The sequence below is a fragment of the Salpingoeca rosetta genome (assembly GCF_000188695.1).
Source record: "Salpingoeca rosetta unplaced genomic scaffold supercont1.12, whole genome shotgun sequence".
NCBI lineage: Eukaryota > Choanoflagellata > Craspedida > Salpingoecidae > Salpingoeca > Salpingoeca rosetta.
In genome coordinates this window covers 1134902-1150793 of record NW_004754922.1, presented here as the reverse complement: position 1 = coordinate 1150793, position 15892 = coordinate 1134902, and the positions used below count along the sequence as shown (strand labels likewise).

Genomic DNA, 15892 nt, shown 5'->3' with positions numbered 1-15892 from the left:
CACACACACACACACACACACACACACACACACACACACACACACACACACACGAACGCACGCACACACAAACAAACATGCTGAATGTTCTCCTTCTCTCTTCTCTCCAGCTCCCATCATCCCTCCGGTTCTGGTGCCATTGTTTCAACAACGTTTTCAATTGAGACCCATTACGCTCACGCGACGGAGAAGCAAATTCAGTCGCACACCAAACCACGCCCAAACCAAACCACACAAAGAATAAGGCACACACAGCCGGCATGTGCGCTGATGTGAGCTGGCTACATGACCTCGCTGCAAAGCAACAAATCGTGCACACTGAATCACCACGGCATACACAACCAACGCAACAAATTGCTGATAACGCGAGGGCAAATGCTCAAATGCGAAAGGGGGGGGGGCGAATATGTAGTACCAAAGTACATTTAGAATGAGCTGAAGGACGCTTAGAGTCGCGATGCAGGGACAGGGAGGGAACAAACGCACAAAAACCCATGGAGAGATACGGCATGTAACTGTGCCGCTTATGAGGGGCAAACAGAAGAACAGAAGCAAGTAAAGAGCTCAGGCAGTCAGGCGAGACAAGACCTGACACACACACACACACACACCACACACACACACACACACAACACATGCTGAACACACTTTACCTCTACGTGAGACGAAACAAGGTGGCCCCCCATGATGAAAGCAACAAGGGCCGTTGGGGAAAGGAAATACGACCATTCTAGAGACAGAGGAAGAGAGGAACCACCCATCTACTGAAGAAGATGAACACAACTCGCGGGCTGATACAGGCTCGTTGAAACAAATACCGCTCAAATCAGCGGGTAAGAAAGGCCGTGAGGCCTGGTCTTGAAACACCGAAGCGAGGCCTGTATTCTTGAGTCCAGACGTTCAGAAGAACATGGGCTGATGCGACGACGTGTTATGCGTTGTGGTGACGGGCGGGACTGACGGGAGCTGCAGTGGAGAGAAGAGCAACTGGCCTGAGGACGCGGGTGGCACAAACCCGCTGTTGTGAAACTGCTGCGGCTGCGCTGGCTGCTGCTGCTGAGGCTGTTGCTGACGATGCCGCTGCTGGTGGAACTGTGGCTGGGCAGACGGCGCCTGGAAGAAGGAAGACATGGCAGCAGCGTCCTGCTGCGTGCCAGTCGAGTGAGTTGGGAGCGCAGGCGGAAGGGTGCGAGGCGGAGGGGGCACGGGCGCACTCGCACTCGCACTGTTGGCGGTGGTCGCAGGCAGTGCAAAGTACCGGGCGGGCAGCGACTGTGGGTTGACCGAGGGCTGCTGTGCCTGTTGTGGTGGTTGCGAAACGCCTGTCGCTGGCTGCTGTTGCTGCTGCTGCTGCTGCTCGGTTTGCTGCTGCAGCTGAAGTTGCTGCAGGAGCAGCAGCATCAGCGGCATGGTCTGGGCGGTGCCGTTGCCCGCAGACGACGTGGACGAGCTCCTGCTGCTGTTGCCGCTGCCGCTGTTGTTGCCGCGAACACTCGCGCTTCCGCCAGTTGCTGCGTTGGCGCCTTGCGGCTGGAGGGCCATTGCGAGCAGGCCGGCTTGCATGGCGCCTGCAGGCAAGGACTCGAGGAGCTCACGGCCGTGCATGGTGCAGATGTGCACGTACAGGTCATCCTGCTTGGAGAGGACGCGGTTGCAGTAGGTGCAGGTGCGCTCGCGCTCGCGGATGTGGCTCTTCTTGTGGCGGGTGAGGGCGCTGCGCTGGCGGAAGGAACGGCCGCAGTCCTTCTCGTCGCAGACAAAGGGCTTGTCGCCAGAGTGGACGCGGCGGTGGTACTCGTAATGGTCCTTGCGGTGGAAGCCGCGGTCACACTCCGGGCAGACAAACGGCAGCGTCTTCTTGTGCGAGTGGGAGTGGCGTTGCAGGTGGTTGCGGCGCCGATAGACCTTGTTGCAGCCCGGGTGTGGGCACACAAACTTGTAGGCGCCGTCGTCGCCGAGGGTGTCAACGTCGCCGCCGTCCGAGGAGCCTGCGCTTGACGAGCCACACGAGTCCCGTGTGGTGGTCGTCGTGGTGGTGCTGGGGCGTGTGTCGCTGGTGCCTACTTCCGTGGCGTCAGTTGGGGTGGTGGTCAAGCCAGCGGGGACGAGAAGGTGCTGCTGCTGCTGCTGCTGCTGCTGGTGGTGGTGGTAGTGGTGGTGATATCCCTGTGGCTGCTGCTGCTGCTGGTAGGCTGCGGGGCCGTGGTAGTCGTGTGGCTGGTGCACAGCCGATGATGGCGCTGCCATGCTGGAGAACATGGCGTTGGCAGGGTCGCTGTGCTGCTGCTCCTGCTGCTGTTGCTGGTCGCTCTGAGCGGAAGCGAGGGAGATGGAGGAAGTGGTGCCTGAGCGCACGTCGCGAAGGAAGGGCGTGTCCGTGAGCATGGTCATGGTAGAGGGCGCCGCTCCATCGAGGTGTGCGGCGCTGGGTGCAAGGGCGTGCGGCTTGGCGTGGGCTTGGTGGTGCTCTTGGGGCAGCGTGTGCGTTGCCTGCTGCTGACGATGCCGGTCTTGGGAGTTGCAGAACGCGTTGACTTCGTTTGTGGACATCATGGTCTTGCTCAGGCTTGGCTGCGTGGGGGAGGCGGGAAAAGGCGAGGAGAAGGAGGAAGATCTTCGGCGACAGCCCACTGGGGAGGTTGGCAACCGAGCTGTGGAAGCTGACGACGAGGAAGACGAGGAGGGGGGTAGCTGTGCTGATGGCGATGCGCTGTTGATGCTGATGTTGATGAGGTGGTTGGCGGTTTTCAAGTCGGCAAGCGACAGCGCAGCGGCCACTTCTCCGTGATGGGTGCTGAGGTCCGTTTGGCTTGGTGGTTGCCACCCAAAGGGTTGGTTGATCCGGTCGAAGGGAGGCGTGCCTGCGGTGTGCGCGTTTCTGGGTGCAACTTGGTCGGCTCGTTGTTCGGCTGCGGTTTGGGCGTGCGTGCTATGGGCCAATGCGGTGTGTTGCTGATGGGCCTTGGGTTTGGTTGTTGAGGCGATGCGGGACGATGAGAATGCGGTGGGTGGACGCTGTTTTGATGCAAACGGTGATGATGCAGACGATTCCCGCTGCCTGCTTCTTGCTCGGTGTTGGTGATCAGGCTTTGGATTTCTTCTTGCGTGTGCTCTTGGGCCGGTTGTGGGCGTGCTGTAAGCGACGGGTGGGGTGGTGTGTTGACGGAGGGTTTGTGAGCTGGTTGCTTGGTGATCATGCAAGGAGTGATGGGTGGAAGGTGTTGCTGAGAGTGCGTGGTGATAAGTGAACAATTGAGTGGATGAAAGAACCAAACCAACAACACATGGCAAAGCTAGGTTGAGATTGTGTGCAGGACACTGCGGATGTTGCATGGCAAATGTTTTGAGTTGGGTGATGCAATTGGTGGAAACATAGCATGTGATGGAAGCATAGCATGTGGCATGGCGATGCATACCAAAACACACACACACACACACATACACATGAGGTCGGGTGGTTCGAATGTGTTGCTAAAAGGAGAGGGTGTGTGTGTGCATCGAGCATGCATAGTAGTGTATCGAGTGTGTAGGCGCTGTGCTGCGCGACGCACCTTTGGCGATCCAGTGGCTTGAGGGTGTCGCTGCTTGGTTGTGAATGAACGATTGCGAGGAATGCAGGTGGGTGGGGTGGAGATGGAAATGATTGTTGACGGTTGGCTATTGCACTAATGTTTGCCTGGGTTGCAAGGCTGGACGCAAAGTCGCCAACCCCCATGAGTGGAGAACAACAGCTAAGTAGTAGGGAGAAAGCTCAGTGACGACAATGACGATGGTGCCTGCAGAACTGGCTCAAAATATTGGTTGAAGGTTGGTGGTGGTCAGGTGGTGGTTGGCGTGTGGTCGGGAACAAAGGATGTTGCTGCTGACGAGGTACATGGAAGGTGCTGGATTGGATGTGGAGGAACGTGCAGCAAGCAAGGTGTTGTTGGTTTGGCTGGTCGATGGTCGCTGCCTGCAGTTGTGCGGACGTAGCAAGCAAAACAGAGAATGGGGGGTGCGTGCTGGTGATTGTGTCAGTGCGCGCGTGGTGGTGGTGGTGAATGGCGTGGTGGCCAAGGCGGGTCTGTCAAATTATGTGCTTGAAGACGAAAGGGGTGCGTGCCAACCCCGCGCCAACCAATCCGCCCAACCAAACCAACCGAAACGAGCCAACCAATCACACGCGCACACCCACACACGCATGCACAACTGACCTAGCGATGCCAAACTCAAACCCAACCACCTTTGCCGTGATGCTTGCACCCTTGCGTGCAACTAGCGAGGGATTGCGTGCTGTGACGCAAACCTGTGCGTGCAAACAGGTTGTGGCTTGGGTGGATGTAAGTGGTGGTGGAGAGGGTTGGGTGAGCGTGAGCGTGTGTGGGTGAATGAAAGCGGTGAGTTGGATTGCAGCAGCAGCAGGATTGCGCCCTTGTTTGCTTGTCAGTGCGTGCGAGCTGGCACATGCTTCGTGCATGTTGTGCGTGGGTGATTCCGTTGGGCGCGGTTGTCCAAGTGCGACAAACCAGCAAGGCGGGACAAAGGTTTGGGTCGAAACGGGGCTTAATGGCGAAGGTTGCACGTCGTGTCGTATCGAAAGTGCCTTGTGCTGACGCGCTCATGAGCACTTGGTGTTTGCGCGTTTTCAAAGAGGAACACTTCCAAAGATCAAGCAAGGCAGGACACGTTTCAAGACGTCTTGCACACGTGCATCACGTATTGGTGTCCGGGATAATCCGTCCGGAAGAGCAAAATTCGGGACAGGTCACGTATGTGTTGCGTGCTCGAATGCGAACGCGGCGCGTTGGTGTTGCGAATGAAAAAACCGTGCATTCTTGCCTGCTGTATTGCGTCAAAACTGTATGGTGCAGACGCAAACATGCATGACAAAGCAGTTGGGTGCTGACGCAAGCCCACAAAAACAAGTGAATGTTGTAACCACAAGCAAACTTAAGCGCGTGCGAGTGAATGAAGCAAGGCAGGGGGTTTGGGGTTGGCTTCATGCAACCTCTACATCCTTGAAGCGTGCACGCAGATCCTTCTTGGAGAACTTGCCGACGCTGGTCTTTGGAATCTCATCAACAAACTCCACCTTGTCAGGCAGCCACCACTGTTGCGTGATGTATGCGTGTGTGTGTGTGTGTGTGATGTGGGATTTGTGTGGGATGTGTGTGGGATGTGAGCCAATACGCGACACGCGACCAACAAAATGATGCAGAAGTGGCGAGCAAACACTTCCTCGCACCCAACGACACGCTCAAAAAATTAGAAGTCGGTTGGAAAGGAGCGGAAGTGCACGCGGGGTGGCGAAAGCAGCGAATGGAAGCGTATTCGTCACTCTTTGAGCAAGAACGCCAAATATTGAAGGGCGTGCCCCTAAAATTTTTGCCCCGCAGCCGCAGCAGAGCAAAACCTTCGGCAGCTCAAAACTGCCGCGGTTGCCGCAGGAGGACTGGGCGGGCAAAATTTGAATGGAAACAGATGGAAGCAGGCTTGATGAAAGGGGCACGGATGGAAGGCCATGGAAGTCTGAAGCACATTCCGTCAGGCTCAACAAAAAAGGCAACAAAAGGACAGCACGAGACCAACCAACAACAAGGCGAAAGCCACAGCACAACAACACAACGCAACGGCAGGCACACTTGCACCCCGCCCAATGGTGGGTGGGAAAACACAGCGACCAAACGATACAAGGTTTTTGGCCTGGCAGTGAACATACAACATGCTGACCGCCGAATGTGTGGTTGACCAACGGTTGGATTGGTCAACCTTCGGCCCATCACATACATGGAAGAAGATGGAAGGAGACGAAGGAGATGGAAGGAGTTGGAAAGAACAACAACAACTCGCCAAGAGATGCATGGTTGGGGAGTTGGGGGTACAACAGAGACATTGAATGGCATGGGGCGGGTGAGGGAAAGGGACAAGCCGTCGTCATGGTGTTCACAGCACAAGCACACACACACACCACCCAACCGTCACGTCAGCAGCGAAGGAAGAAGCTCATCGAAGGTGGAAGAACAAAGATGAGGACGAGTAGCAGAAGGACGAGTAACAGAAGGACGAGGAGGAGACAATCCACCGTTACGACCAGCGAGAGACAATCCACCGTTACGACCAGCGAGCGTGGTGGATTGGAAGGACATGGAAGAACCACAAAGATCAAGAAGCGTGAAGAAGAAGAAGAAGAAGAAGAAGAAGAAGTCGTGGTCGAGAAAGGACAGCTCAACAGCGCACAGCCAGGATAGCAGGCAAGCAAGTAAGCAAGAAAGCAAGCAAGCAAGCGAGCGAGTGGAAATATGTACATGCATGTGGGACCAATCAAAAAGGTTGGCAGACCAGAGCCCTCACAATCCCGTGGTCGGTAGAGGCATGGGGCGTGTGGTGATGGGATGTTGGGTCATGGTTGTGGTTGTGGTGGATTTGTGGCGTGGTGTCGCCCAACAAAAGGGAACATGGCATGGGATAAAAGAACAAACAACAATCGTTGTTGGTCTGCCCGTGTGACACGAGCGCCACCGCGCCACGCCAGCCCGCGTGCCACCCCAGCCATGCCTGGCTGCTTGGACCCAACAGTCTCAAAACCACAACACCACACAGCTCACAGCTCACACACCACTTCGCTCACACATACGTGCGCACACGCACGCACCTTGGCCATCTTTGGGGTGATGAACTCGAGCAGCTCCATCTCCGTCATGGTCTCGCCCGGTTGCATCACGACGCATGCCATGGGACGCTCCATCCACTTCTTCGACTTGATCGCAAACACGGCAGCCTCTGCAACCTGGTGTGCGTGTGTGTGTGTGTGTGTGTATGTGAAGGGAAATGTGTGGTGGCTCATTGGATGCAGGCGCATGCCAACGCTTATATTCTCTTCAAGCACGAGTGCATGTGCAAGCACACACACACACACACACACACATAGCACACGCACATACACACACACACGCACATACACACACACACACGCACAAGAACACCGCACCTTTGGGTGGGACATGATGATGTTCTCGACGTCGGCAGAGGAAACCCACTCGCCGCCAGACTTGATGACGTCCTTGGCGCGGTCAACCAGCTTGACATACCTGCCATCGCGCACGCGCAGTGCAAAGGGGAAGGCGCAGTGCAAAGGGACGAGCGGAAGAACAAACACGGTTGTGTGATGCGTAAGATGTGGAACAAGGTTGGCGTGTGCAGGACAACACGAGTGAACACACAAGAGCACGAGCGAGGAACGATTGCAGTGCCACTGAAGGGCACACACACTGTATGCTTTCAAACAGTGCACGAGATACACACACGCACATGTACACACGCACATACATGCACACACACATACACACATACATACATACATGCGCGCTCACATACACACACACACACAATGCACACGTCACGCACCCATCTGGGGAGATGGTGGCGACATCACCGGTGTGGAGCCAGTCGCCAGTGAAGGCCTCGCCCTCAAGGTCGTCCGGGTTGTAGTAGGCAGAGCAGATCCACGGGCCGCGCACCTGTTGAGGATACAACACACACACACACACATACACATGTGCAGTGACAGTCAGGGACGACCAAACGAGGCAGTATCAGTGAACACAAAGAGAGAGAGAGAGAGAGAGAGTGTGTGTGTGTGTGTGTGTGTGTGTGTGTGTGTGTCGTCGCAGCAATCAACACCAACACACTTGCACGCACACGCACATACACATGCACACACACACACACACACGCACACGCCCAAACCCACATGCACACACGCACGTATAACCCCTTCCCCCTAACGCACGATAGACGCAACCCCCTCCTCAACAAGACCACAACCACGACAACCTCCCCCCCCCCAAACCACACACACACACACACACACACACACACACACACACACACACACACACACACACACACACACACACACACACACACACACACACACACACACACACACATACACACATACCTGGAGTTCGCCAGACGCCTTCCCGTCCCATGGCACCTCCTCCCCAGTCTGTTGATCGACAATGCGTATCTCAACACCAGCGAGCGGATACCCGACAGTCTCTCGCAGCGCATCAATTGTGGCCTCGTCCGCACCCTGGAACCTACACATGTGTGTGCGTGTAAGTGTGCGTGCGTGTAAGTGTAATGTATTTGTGTGTGTGTGTGTGTGTGAGTGAGTGAGAGAGAGAAACACAATGAAAGGAAGGCGGGCGCGAGAGTGGAAAGGAGGTGCTGACGTGTCAGCACACGCGCATCAAACATGTTGCAACCATCAGCAAGTGCGCACTTTGACATGATGGCGCCAACAGTAGCGACAGGGCTCGTCTCCGTCATGCCCCAGGCCTGATGCCGGTTGAGGTTGGCACAAGCAAGAGCGACAAGACATGGGCGTGAGCTTCAAAACAATACTGCACTCATCAAGCACACACACACACATTGACACAAGCACACACACACACACATAAATTGACACATGCACACACGTTCATACACACAAACACACACCTGCAGGATGGGCAGGCCGATGGCCTTCTCGTATTGCTTGGAGAGGGAGAGTGGGACGGCAGAGCCGCCGCAGGGAATGCCGCGGAGGTGCGGCAGCTTCCTGCGTTGCAAATTGCACAACACACACGGACACACACGGACACACACAGACACACATTTGCACACACACACATTTGCACACACAAACACACACAAACCCGCACACGCACACGTGCAGAGGAAAAGAGCACACATCAGAAGGTGAGCTGCATGTGGAGCAACAAGGGGCGCCCAAAGTATGACCTCAGCAACGTGAAGAACACAAAACGTCGCAGCAGCTGCCAGTGCGACGTGCTACATGCGTTGGCTGACCTGCCCTTCATGTGGGGCAGAACACCCATCCAGATGGTTGGCACGCCCGCCGCCAGGGTGACATCCTCTGCTTCAATGATGTTGGCCTTGGGCCGTCGTGATGGTTGTGGTGGTTGATGGTTGTGATGGTGGTGTGATGGTGGTTAGGTGTGGCGGTGTTGGTGGCGGCTGCAGCGACCGGGGCAGAGACATAGGTGCACACAGCACCAAAGCACAACCCAACACAACCCAACAGCACAACAACACAATAGCACAACAACAAAACACAACCCAACACAACACAACAGCACAACAACACAACACAACACAACACAACACAACAGCACAACAACACAACACAACACAACAAAACACAACAAAACACAACACAACAAAACACAACACAACACAACACAACACAACACAGCGCACCAGGTGCTCTGGAACGAGGCCGAGGCCTGGCATGACGAGGTTGGCGCCACATGCGGGGGCGACGTGGGCCAGACCCCACGCGTTGGCGTGGAACATCGGCACCACAGGCAGGATCGTGTCGCGCTCGTTGACTGGTGGGTGCGGGGGAAGAGGGGGAGGGGGAAGAGGTGGTGAGGTGGAGAGAGAGTAATGAGGATGTGTGGTACATGAAACCCAACGAAAGCCAAACAAACGCTGTCACATACACCGAATTTCCCCCCCCCCTCACATAACACAAAACACACACACACACTTGCACACACACACACACACATTTGCACACACACACAAACAAACAAACAAACAAACAAACAAACAAAGACCCTTACTTCCAAGGCCGTCGGCGTTGGTGAGGGCGAGGGTGTGCAGGAAGAGCGAGCGATGCGTGTACACAACGCCCTTGGGGTGGCCTGAGCAAAGCAAAAAACACACAAGAGAAGTCAGTTAATGAGCACGGGAGACGCAGCAGGTGATAATAGTTGGTTGGCTGGCTGCTAGCTGTGCACGTCTACGACCATGTCAACAACAGCGTCGTGTGAACAGAAAACAGTCGCTCGCATTTCACACACACACACACACACACACACACACACACACACACACACACACACACCTGTGGTTCCGCTGGTGTAGCACATGGATGCGGCCTGGCGCTCGTCCTTGACGTTGAAGTCGACCTCCTTTGCATTGGCCATGAGCTCCTCGTAGCGGAGGATGCGCGGGTCATCCGGGATCTCGCCCTTTCCGTCGTCCATCACCACAATGTTGCGCACCTTCTCAAATGTCTTCACCAGCGGCCACATCAGCGCCACCAGCGACCGGTCCACAAAGATCACCTGCAGGTGCATATGTACGTGTGTGTGTGTGTGTGTGTGTGTGTGTGTGTGTGTGTGTGTGTGTGTGTGTGTGTGTGTGTGTGTGTGTGTGTGTGTGTGTGTGTGTGTGTGTGTGTGTGTGTGTGTGTGTGTGTGTGTGGTGTGTGGTGTGGTGTGGTGGAAAAGTGAGGCCACTAGACCACGTAATATTCATACCAGCACACGGAGCGTGCGCGCGCACACATACACACATACACACAATACGCAAACACACACACACACACATACGCAAACACACACATACGCACACACACACCTCGTCCTCGGCGTGGTTCACGACGTAGGTCAGCTGCTCGGGGAAGAGGCGAATGTTGAGGGTGTGGAGTACGCGCCCGGCACAGGGCACGCCATACCACAGGTCCAGGTGGTTTCCGCTGCGGCACAGAGAGGGGGGATGTGACAAGGAGCCAAGGTGAAACAGGCGCAAACAATGGTGGTGGCAACAACACCCAAAACGTGCAAGGACAGCTCAATACAAACTCCAGAAACAAGCAAACAAACAACCAGACAACAACCAGCCACACACACACACACACACACACACACACACACACACACACACACACACACACACACACACACACACACACACACACACACACATACTTGTTCCAGGCAAAGGTGCCGACGCGGGAGTTCTCGCCAACGCCAAGGTCATCCAAGATGCCGCCAACCTTGCGACAGCGCTGCACAAACTCGCTGTATGGCGTCTCCTTGCGCATGACGCCCTGTGTTACGATCACCCAAGGATGCGTGTGAGCACGTATGAGCGCACGAATGCACGCGTACGCACACACACACACATACACACACGCAGGTACGCACGAACGCACACGTACAAGCACACACATGCGCAAGACAACAACGCAAGGAGACACGCACGGAGTTGTCGATGATCTTCTTGTTGTAGAAGAGCTTCTCCGCACGCCACAGGAAGGCCGGCAAGGCAAGGGGATAGTCCTGTAACACCACGACAAGAAGAACAACACAAACCAAATCGAAGGTGAGCCAAACAAAGCAATCGAAGGTGAGCCAAGCACAAGCGCATCACATCACCGCTATCCTTGGTTGCACCCACTGTGTCACGTAACCTAACCGAGCACCACACAACCCCCCCCCCCCACAGCACCACCACTCATGCACTTACCGACATCAAACCGGGCACGTGTGCCACTGCACGCGGTCCGCCATCATCAAAACAGTCACCATCGGGCAAACGTAGTGAGTGATGTGATGCATGTGGCTAGTGCGAGCAAAACGTCCGTCTCTTGCAAATACACACAAGCATCATCATCACCACAAACACCATCAACCGCCAAAGCACCGCTGCAGCAACCGCCAAAGCATCAGGGACAACACTCCATGTGATGAGCCCACCTGAGCGGGTTGCCTGCCACAGCTTCGCGCCGCCACGCAGCGTGCGCTGCATTGCCATCATCATGATTGCTGTTCGCAGGAGGGGACGAGTGGTTGTGACAGTGGGTGGAGGAGGGGGAGTCGCTGGCTGTCTGTTGTTTGTGTTTGGTTGTTTTGTTGTTTTGGTTGGATTGTGGAATTTTATTTGAAGTTTTCGTAAATTATCGACAATTCAAACAGAACACCACAATTTAGTGTCAAGGCAAGCGCGCGCAAATCGCCTCCCTCACACCACTGTCACTGCCACTGTCTGTCACATACATCGTCACATGTCACTTCACGCCTCTTGTCGCTGCGAGCGCTGCCATCCTTGTCTTCGTCAATCAGTGCTGTGTGCTTGTGCTTGTGGCTGTTGTGGTTGTGGTTGTGCCTGTTGTGGTTGTGGGTGTGGCTGTTGTGGTTGTGGGTGGATGGGCGGGGGTTGGCATGGGTGCACGCTCAAAGGGGATGGCGACGAAGCTGTCTGGCAAGGACGGGCGGCGCGGCAGCTCAGGAAACAGCTGCATCAGCAACAGCTCAAGGAAACACAGCACAAGGTGCTGGTTGAGCTGGTGATGTTGCAGCACATGTAGCAGCTTCAGCGCGCCCTTCCGTGCGTTGGTGGGGCCCACAAGAACGCGCACAGCCGAGGGCATGTTGTCCAACAACAGCCGGCACGCCTCCCCAGCCAGCGCATCACGCTCCCGCAGCGTCGGTGGCGGCTGCACAACAGGCACCTGGTCGTCTGGAAACAGCCCAGCGCGGGTCAGGTTCACAAACCAGAGCACCTGTGGCTCATGCGACAGCCACGACACGGCAGCCTGCAGCTGCCGGTTGATGTTGGCGCCATATGTCAGTTGCACAAACGCCACCAGCTGCCGCCGCAGCCAGGTAAACAGGCCCTTCAGCTCAAACACCTCGCTGATCAGCCGGAAAATGGGCTCCGCTTTGCTCTCGGACCGTCCACCGTCCGCCGTTGTTGCTGTTGATACTGCCGCTGCTGCTGTTCCTGTGGTAAGAACAGTGTTTTCTGCTGGAGCTGATTTCCGAGGTGTAGCCGGCGCTGAAGCGGCAGTCGTTGGTGCAGCTGTTGTTGTTGTCGTTGTTGTGACGGATGATGATGCTGCGCCCGCGCTCCCAGAAGCAGTCGCCGAGTCCAGGGACGATGCCAACAGCGCACTCAGCACAGCCGCACTTTGCTCTGCGTCAGAATCGTGCTCGCTGTCATCCGCACCATAATCATCGTCGTCATCGTCATTTTCATTGTGACCAGCAGCATGAGCAGCAGCCTTGACATGTCTTGTGTCGTCGAGATGATTGCTCACACGAGTTCCTCTCACCGTACGTTCCTCGCCCCTCCCCCGTCGACCACCACCACCACTGCGGCTGCTGCTGCTGCCGTTCTTGCTCTGCGCTTGGGCCATTGCCGTTGCTGTCACCATCGCTGTTTCGGTCGTTGTCGCTGCCGCTTGCGCAGGTGGCTCCGGTGGCGGGTCGTGGTACAGCCTGCGAACAAAGCTGGGGCTCGGGCTGAGAAACGTGAACAGCGCGTGGCTGTCGCTGAAGCGTGGGTGCTGTACACACGTGTCCAGAAGCGACTGCAGCGTGGCGATGGTTCGCTGCTTCCACCTGTCGATGCGCAAGGGCGACTTGATCCAGGGCAGCTTCGGCAGCCGCAGCGCGCGGTGGCGGGCGGCGCGTCTGTCCACCTCCCGCAATCGACGATGCAGCTGCTCAAACTCGCTCAATCGCCGGCACAGGATCCACCCAGATACAGACGACGAACCGCGCTGCATCGCATGGTCGCTGCCGTGGTCGTAGTGGCGGCTGCGGTCGTGGCGGCGGTGGCGGCGGTTGTGGCTGCTCTCGGCCCTGCTTCCATGTGCATCATCCCAAACCCGCTCATGCCCTGTATTGTTGTTGACATCGTCGACATCGTTGTAACCATTGTCGTTGCCGCCATCACCATCACCATCACCATCACCATCACCATCACCACTGCCTTTGTCATCATCGTCGTCGTCGTCGTCGTCGTCGTCATGATCGCTGCCACTGTTCTTGCTAGCGCCAATGATAGCACTTGCACCATCACCACCACCCCAACCCTGGTTATCGCTGCCGCCACCGCCACCCTCGCCACCATCGCCGTCAGCGTGCACAGCCACCAGACACAGCAGCTCCCCATCATCGGCTTCGTCCAGCGTTTGCACATCCGCGCGCCAGTGGCCAACAAGCGACCAGTAGCGCTCTGTTTGCTCGCCGTGGCGCTCAAGCGCTGCAATCTCATTGCGCAATTGCGTCAGGACGGCCGCCTCCTGTGACGTGTCCAGTCCTTCCAGGCGCCGCAGGAGCAGCTGTCCTGTGATGGTTCGCACAGACGCCTGCCGCATCTGCACTTGCTCCTCCAGCACTGCACTGTAGTCGTCGATGCCGCCAACATTGCGGCCGCTGCTTGGGTGCTTTCCCGCACCAGCACCACCATCACCTGCGCCACTAGTGCCATCATCATCTTCATCATCATCATCGTCATCGTCATCATCATCGTCATCGTCATCATTGTCATCATTGTCATCACCTTTGCCGTCTTTACCACCAACGCCGCTACCACTTGCTTGTCGAAGCGCGGTGCTGTGTCCAATCCTGGCCTGCGTGGAAGTCAGGGGCGAGAACGCAATGGACTTTGGGCGCGGGCGTGTGTATGTGCGTGTCTGTGCGCGTGCAAATGCATCTGTCTCTGCTGTGGTCGCCGCTGCCATCGCTGCTGTTGTCGTTGGTCTTGTTGATGGCGACACAGACGTTGCTGGCGCGACTGTTGATGGGGGCGCTGTTGACGACCACAGCGAGAAGCGCTTCCTGCGTGCACTCGCACGCGCCCTCGACTTCATCTCATGTTGCTGCTGATGCTGTTGTTGCTGGCGGCGATGGAAAGAGGCGGATTGCCGGTTGGAATGTACCAAGTAGCTGTCAAGGCCGGTGTGTTTGTTTGTGTGTGCGTGTGCATGTATGTGATTGTTTGTATGTGATGGTTTTGTGTGATGGTTTTGTGTGTGTGTGCGTGCGTGCGTGTGTATGTGTGTTTACGAATGAGTGTGGGGCTGAGCATGGTTCGCATATGCACGAGCGTGTAGCTCATGCGCACGTGGTTTGAAGATAGCAGGCCACGCCACATCACGCCTGCTTGCATGAGTCAAACTCACTCGCGATAGACGTCGCTGCAGACGAAATGGCTGTGCTCCTCCTGCAACATGGCGCCAACTTGATGAAATGCGCGCATGATCGCATGCAACAGTTTCCGCTGCTCGTGCAGCACATTCGTGTCCTCTCCGGCCGCGTCCTACGTACAGTCATGTGTACGTGTGGATGTGTGTGTGTGTGCGTGTGTGTGTGTGTGTGTGTGTGTGTGTGTGTGTGTGTGCGTGCGTGTGTGTGTGTGTGTGTGTGTGTGTGTGTGTGTGTGTGTGTGTGTGTGTGTGTGTGTGTGTGTGTGTGTGTGTGTGTGTGTGTGTGTGTGTGTGTGTGTGTGTGTGTGTGTGTGTGTGTGCGTTGGGGTGGGGTGGGGGTGGGGTCAAGGGAGAAAGGCAGCGGTGGAACGTGTGCCCCATTGTGCAATGCGAGTGTGCAGCGACGCCAGTGGCAGAACTGGAATTGTAAGGTAACGACAGATGCTTCGCCCATCGATAATCAGAGAGGCTTCCCTCAAGACAAGCACACACACACACACACACACACACACACACACACACACACACACACACACACGTACGTACGATATTTTATAAAAAGCTGGAATTGAGATGAGGAGCCGACAACGACACACACACACACACACACACACACACACACACACACACACACACACACACACGTACGTCATGTGCAGCGGTGAAAGCACGGAACAATTCGTGCAGCTGTCGCCGCGTCTCCGGGTCAATCTGACGATGACACACGTGCGCACACATGCACACACACAAGGAGGTGAGCTGGTGACGGTGGAGTAGGTAGCCTTCATTCGCACGCACACACGCTTTTAGAGACACACACGCAAGCACAATACACACACGCATGCAGACACACGCATACAGAGACACACACGCAAGCACAATACACGCGCGCGCACACACCTGCAGAGCAGTGACACCGCGCGTGCTGAGGTCGAAAGCGGCGCGAATGACGGCGATATCCGGGGGCGTGACGGCGTGTGTGGATGTGATGCGTGCACGCAACTGGCGAACGGCCTGGTAAAACTTGAAGTTGAGCTCCTTGTGGAAGCCAGAGAGGAACTGCAGGAAGTAGCCAAGCAGCAGCCCGTTGTCAAGTGTTTCTTCAAACGTCGGCGC

General features: G+C 56.1%; 3 protein-coding genes across 3 annotated transcripts in view; all 3 read right to left on the bottom strand.

Annotated features, from left to right (window-relative positions):
* Window positions 1–139: 139 nt before the first annotated feature.
* PTSG_05325 (early growth response protein) lies at window positions 140–4062 on the bottom strand. Its single transcript, XM_004993841.1, has 2 exons — window positions 3552–4062; window positions 140–3133 (listed from the first exon to the last, which is right to left on the bottom strand). Exons 1-2 carry the CDS (start codon window positions 3713–3715, stop codon window positions 901–903), a joined length of 2397 nt encoding a protein of 798 aa, XP_004993898.1. The 5' UTR covers window positions 3716–4062; the 3' UTR covers window positions 140–900.
* Window positions 4063–4735: 673 nt separating this feature from the next.
* PTSG_05324 (AMP-dependent synthetase and ligase) lies at window positions 4736–11713 on the bottom strand. The gene is made up of 16 exons (XM_004993840.1): window positions 11538–11713; window positions 11308–11333; window positions 11043–11120; window positions 10767–10888; window positions 10417–10534; window positions 9899–10121; window positions 9615–9695; window positions 9247–9377; window positions 8836–8921; window positions 8485–8584; window positions 8267–8322; window positions 7940–8081; window positions 7384–7496; window positions 6968–7067; window positions 6632–6766; window positions 4736–5089 (listed from the first exon to the last, which is right to left on the bottom strand). Exons 1-16 carry the CDS (start codon window positions 11599–11601, stop codon window positions 4979–4981), a joined length of 1686 nt encoding a protein of 561 aa, XP_004993897.1. The 5' UTR covers window positions 11602–11713; the 3' UTR covers window positions 4736–4978.
* Window positions 11714–11772: 59 nt separating this feature from the next.
* PTSG_05323 (uncharacterized protein) overlaps window positions 11773–15892 on the bottom strand; it is a gene marked incomplete at its 5' end in the record, with an annotated part of 6435 nt that continues 2315 nt past the window's right edge. The window contains 4 exons of the mRNA XM_004993839.1: window positions 11773–14516; window positions 14753–14889; window positions 15425–15487; window positions 15677–15892. The exon at window positions 15677–15892 is cut by the window's right edge and continues 14 nt beyond it. Coding sequence (XP_004993896.1) covers window positions 11900–14516; window positions 14753–14889; window positions 15425–15487; window positions 15677–15892 — 3033 coding nt within the window. The 3' untranslated portion in view covers window positions 11773–11899. The remainder of the gene's footprint in view (window positions 14517–14752; window positions 14890–15424; window positions 15488–15676) is intronic.

Excerpts from the sequence above, each read along its gene's own strand:
- PTSG_05325 (XM_004993841.1), bottom strand. The coding sequence starts at position 3,715 with ATGGGGGTTGGCGACTTTGCGTCCAGCCTTGCAACCCAGGCAAACATT. Across the intron at positions 3,134-3,551 it reads AAGCCACTGGATCGCCAAAG|CACGCCCACAACCGGCCCAA; the intron begins GTGCGTCGCGCA and ends CGTCGCTTACAG.
- PTSG_05324 (XM_004993840.1), bottom strand. The coding sequence starts at position 11,601 with ATGATGATGGCAATGCAGCGCACGCTGCGTGGCGGCGCGAAGCTGTGG. Across the intron at positions 11,334-11,537 it reads GTGGCAGGCAACCCGCTCAG|TGGCACACGTGCCCGGTTTG; the intron begins GTGGGCTCATCA and ends GACCGCGTGCAG. Across the intron at positions 9,696-9,898 it reads CTACACCAGCGGAACCACAG|GCCACCCCAAGGGCGTTGTG; the intron begins GTGTGTGTGTGT and ends TGCTTTGCTCAG.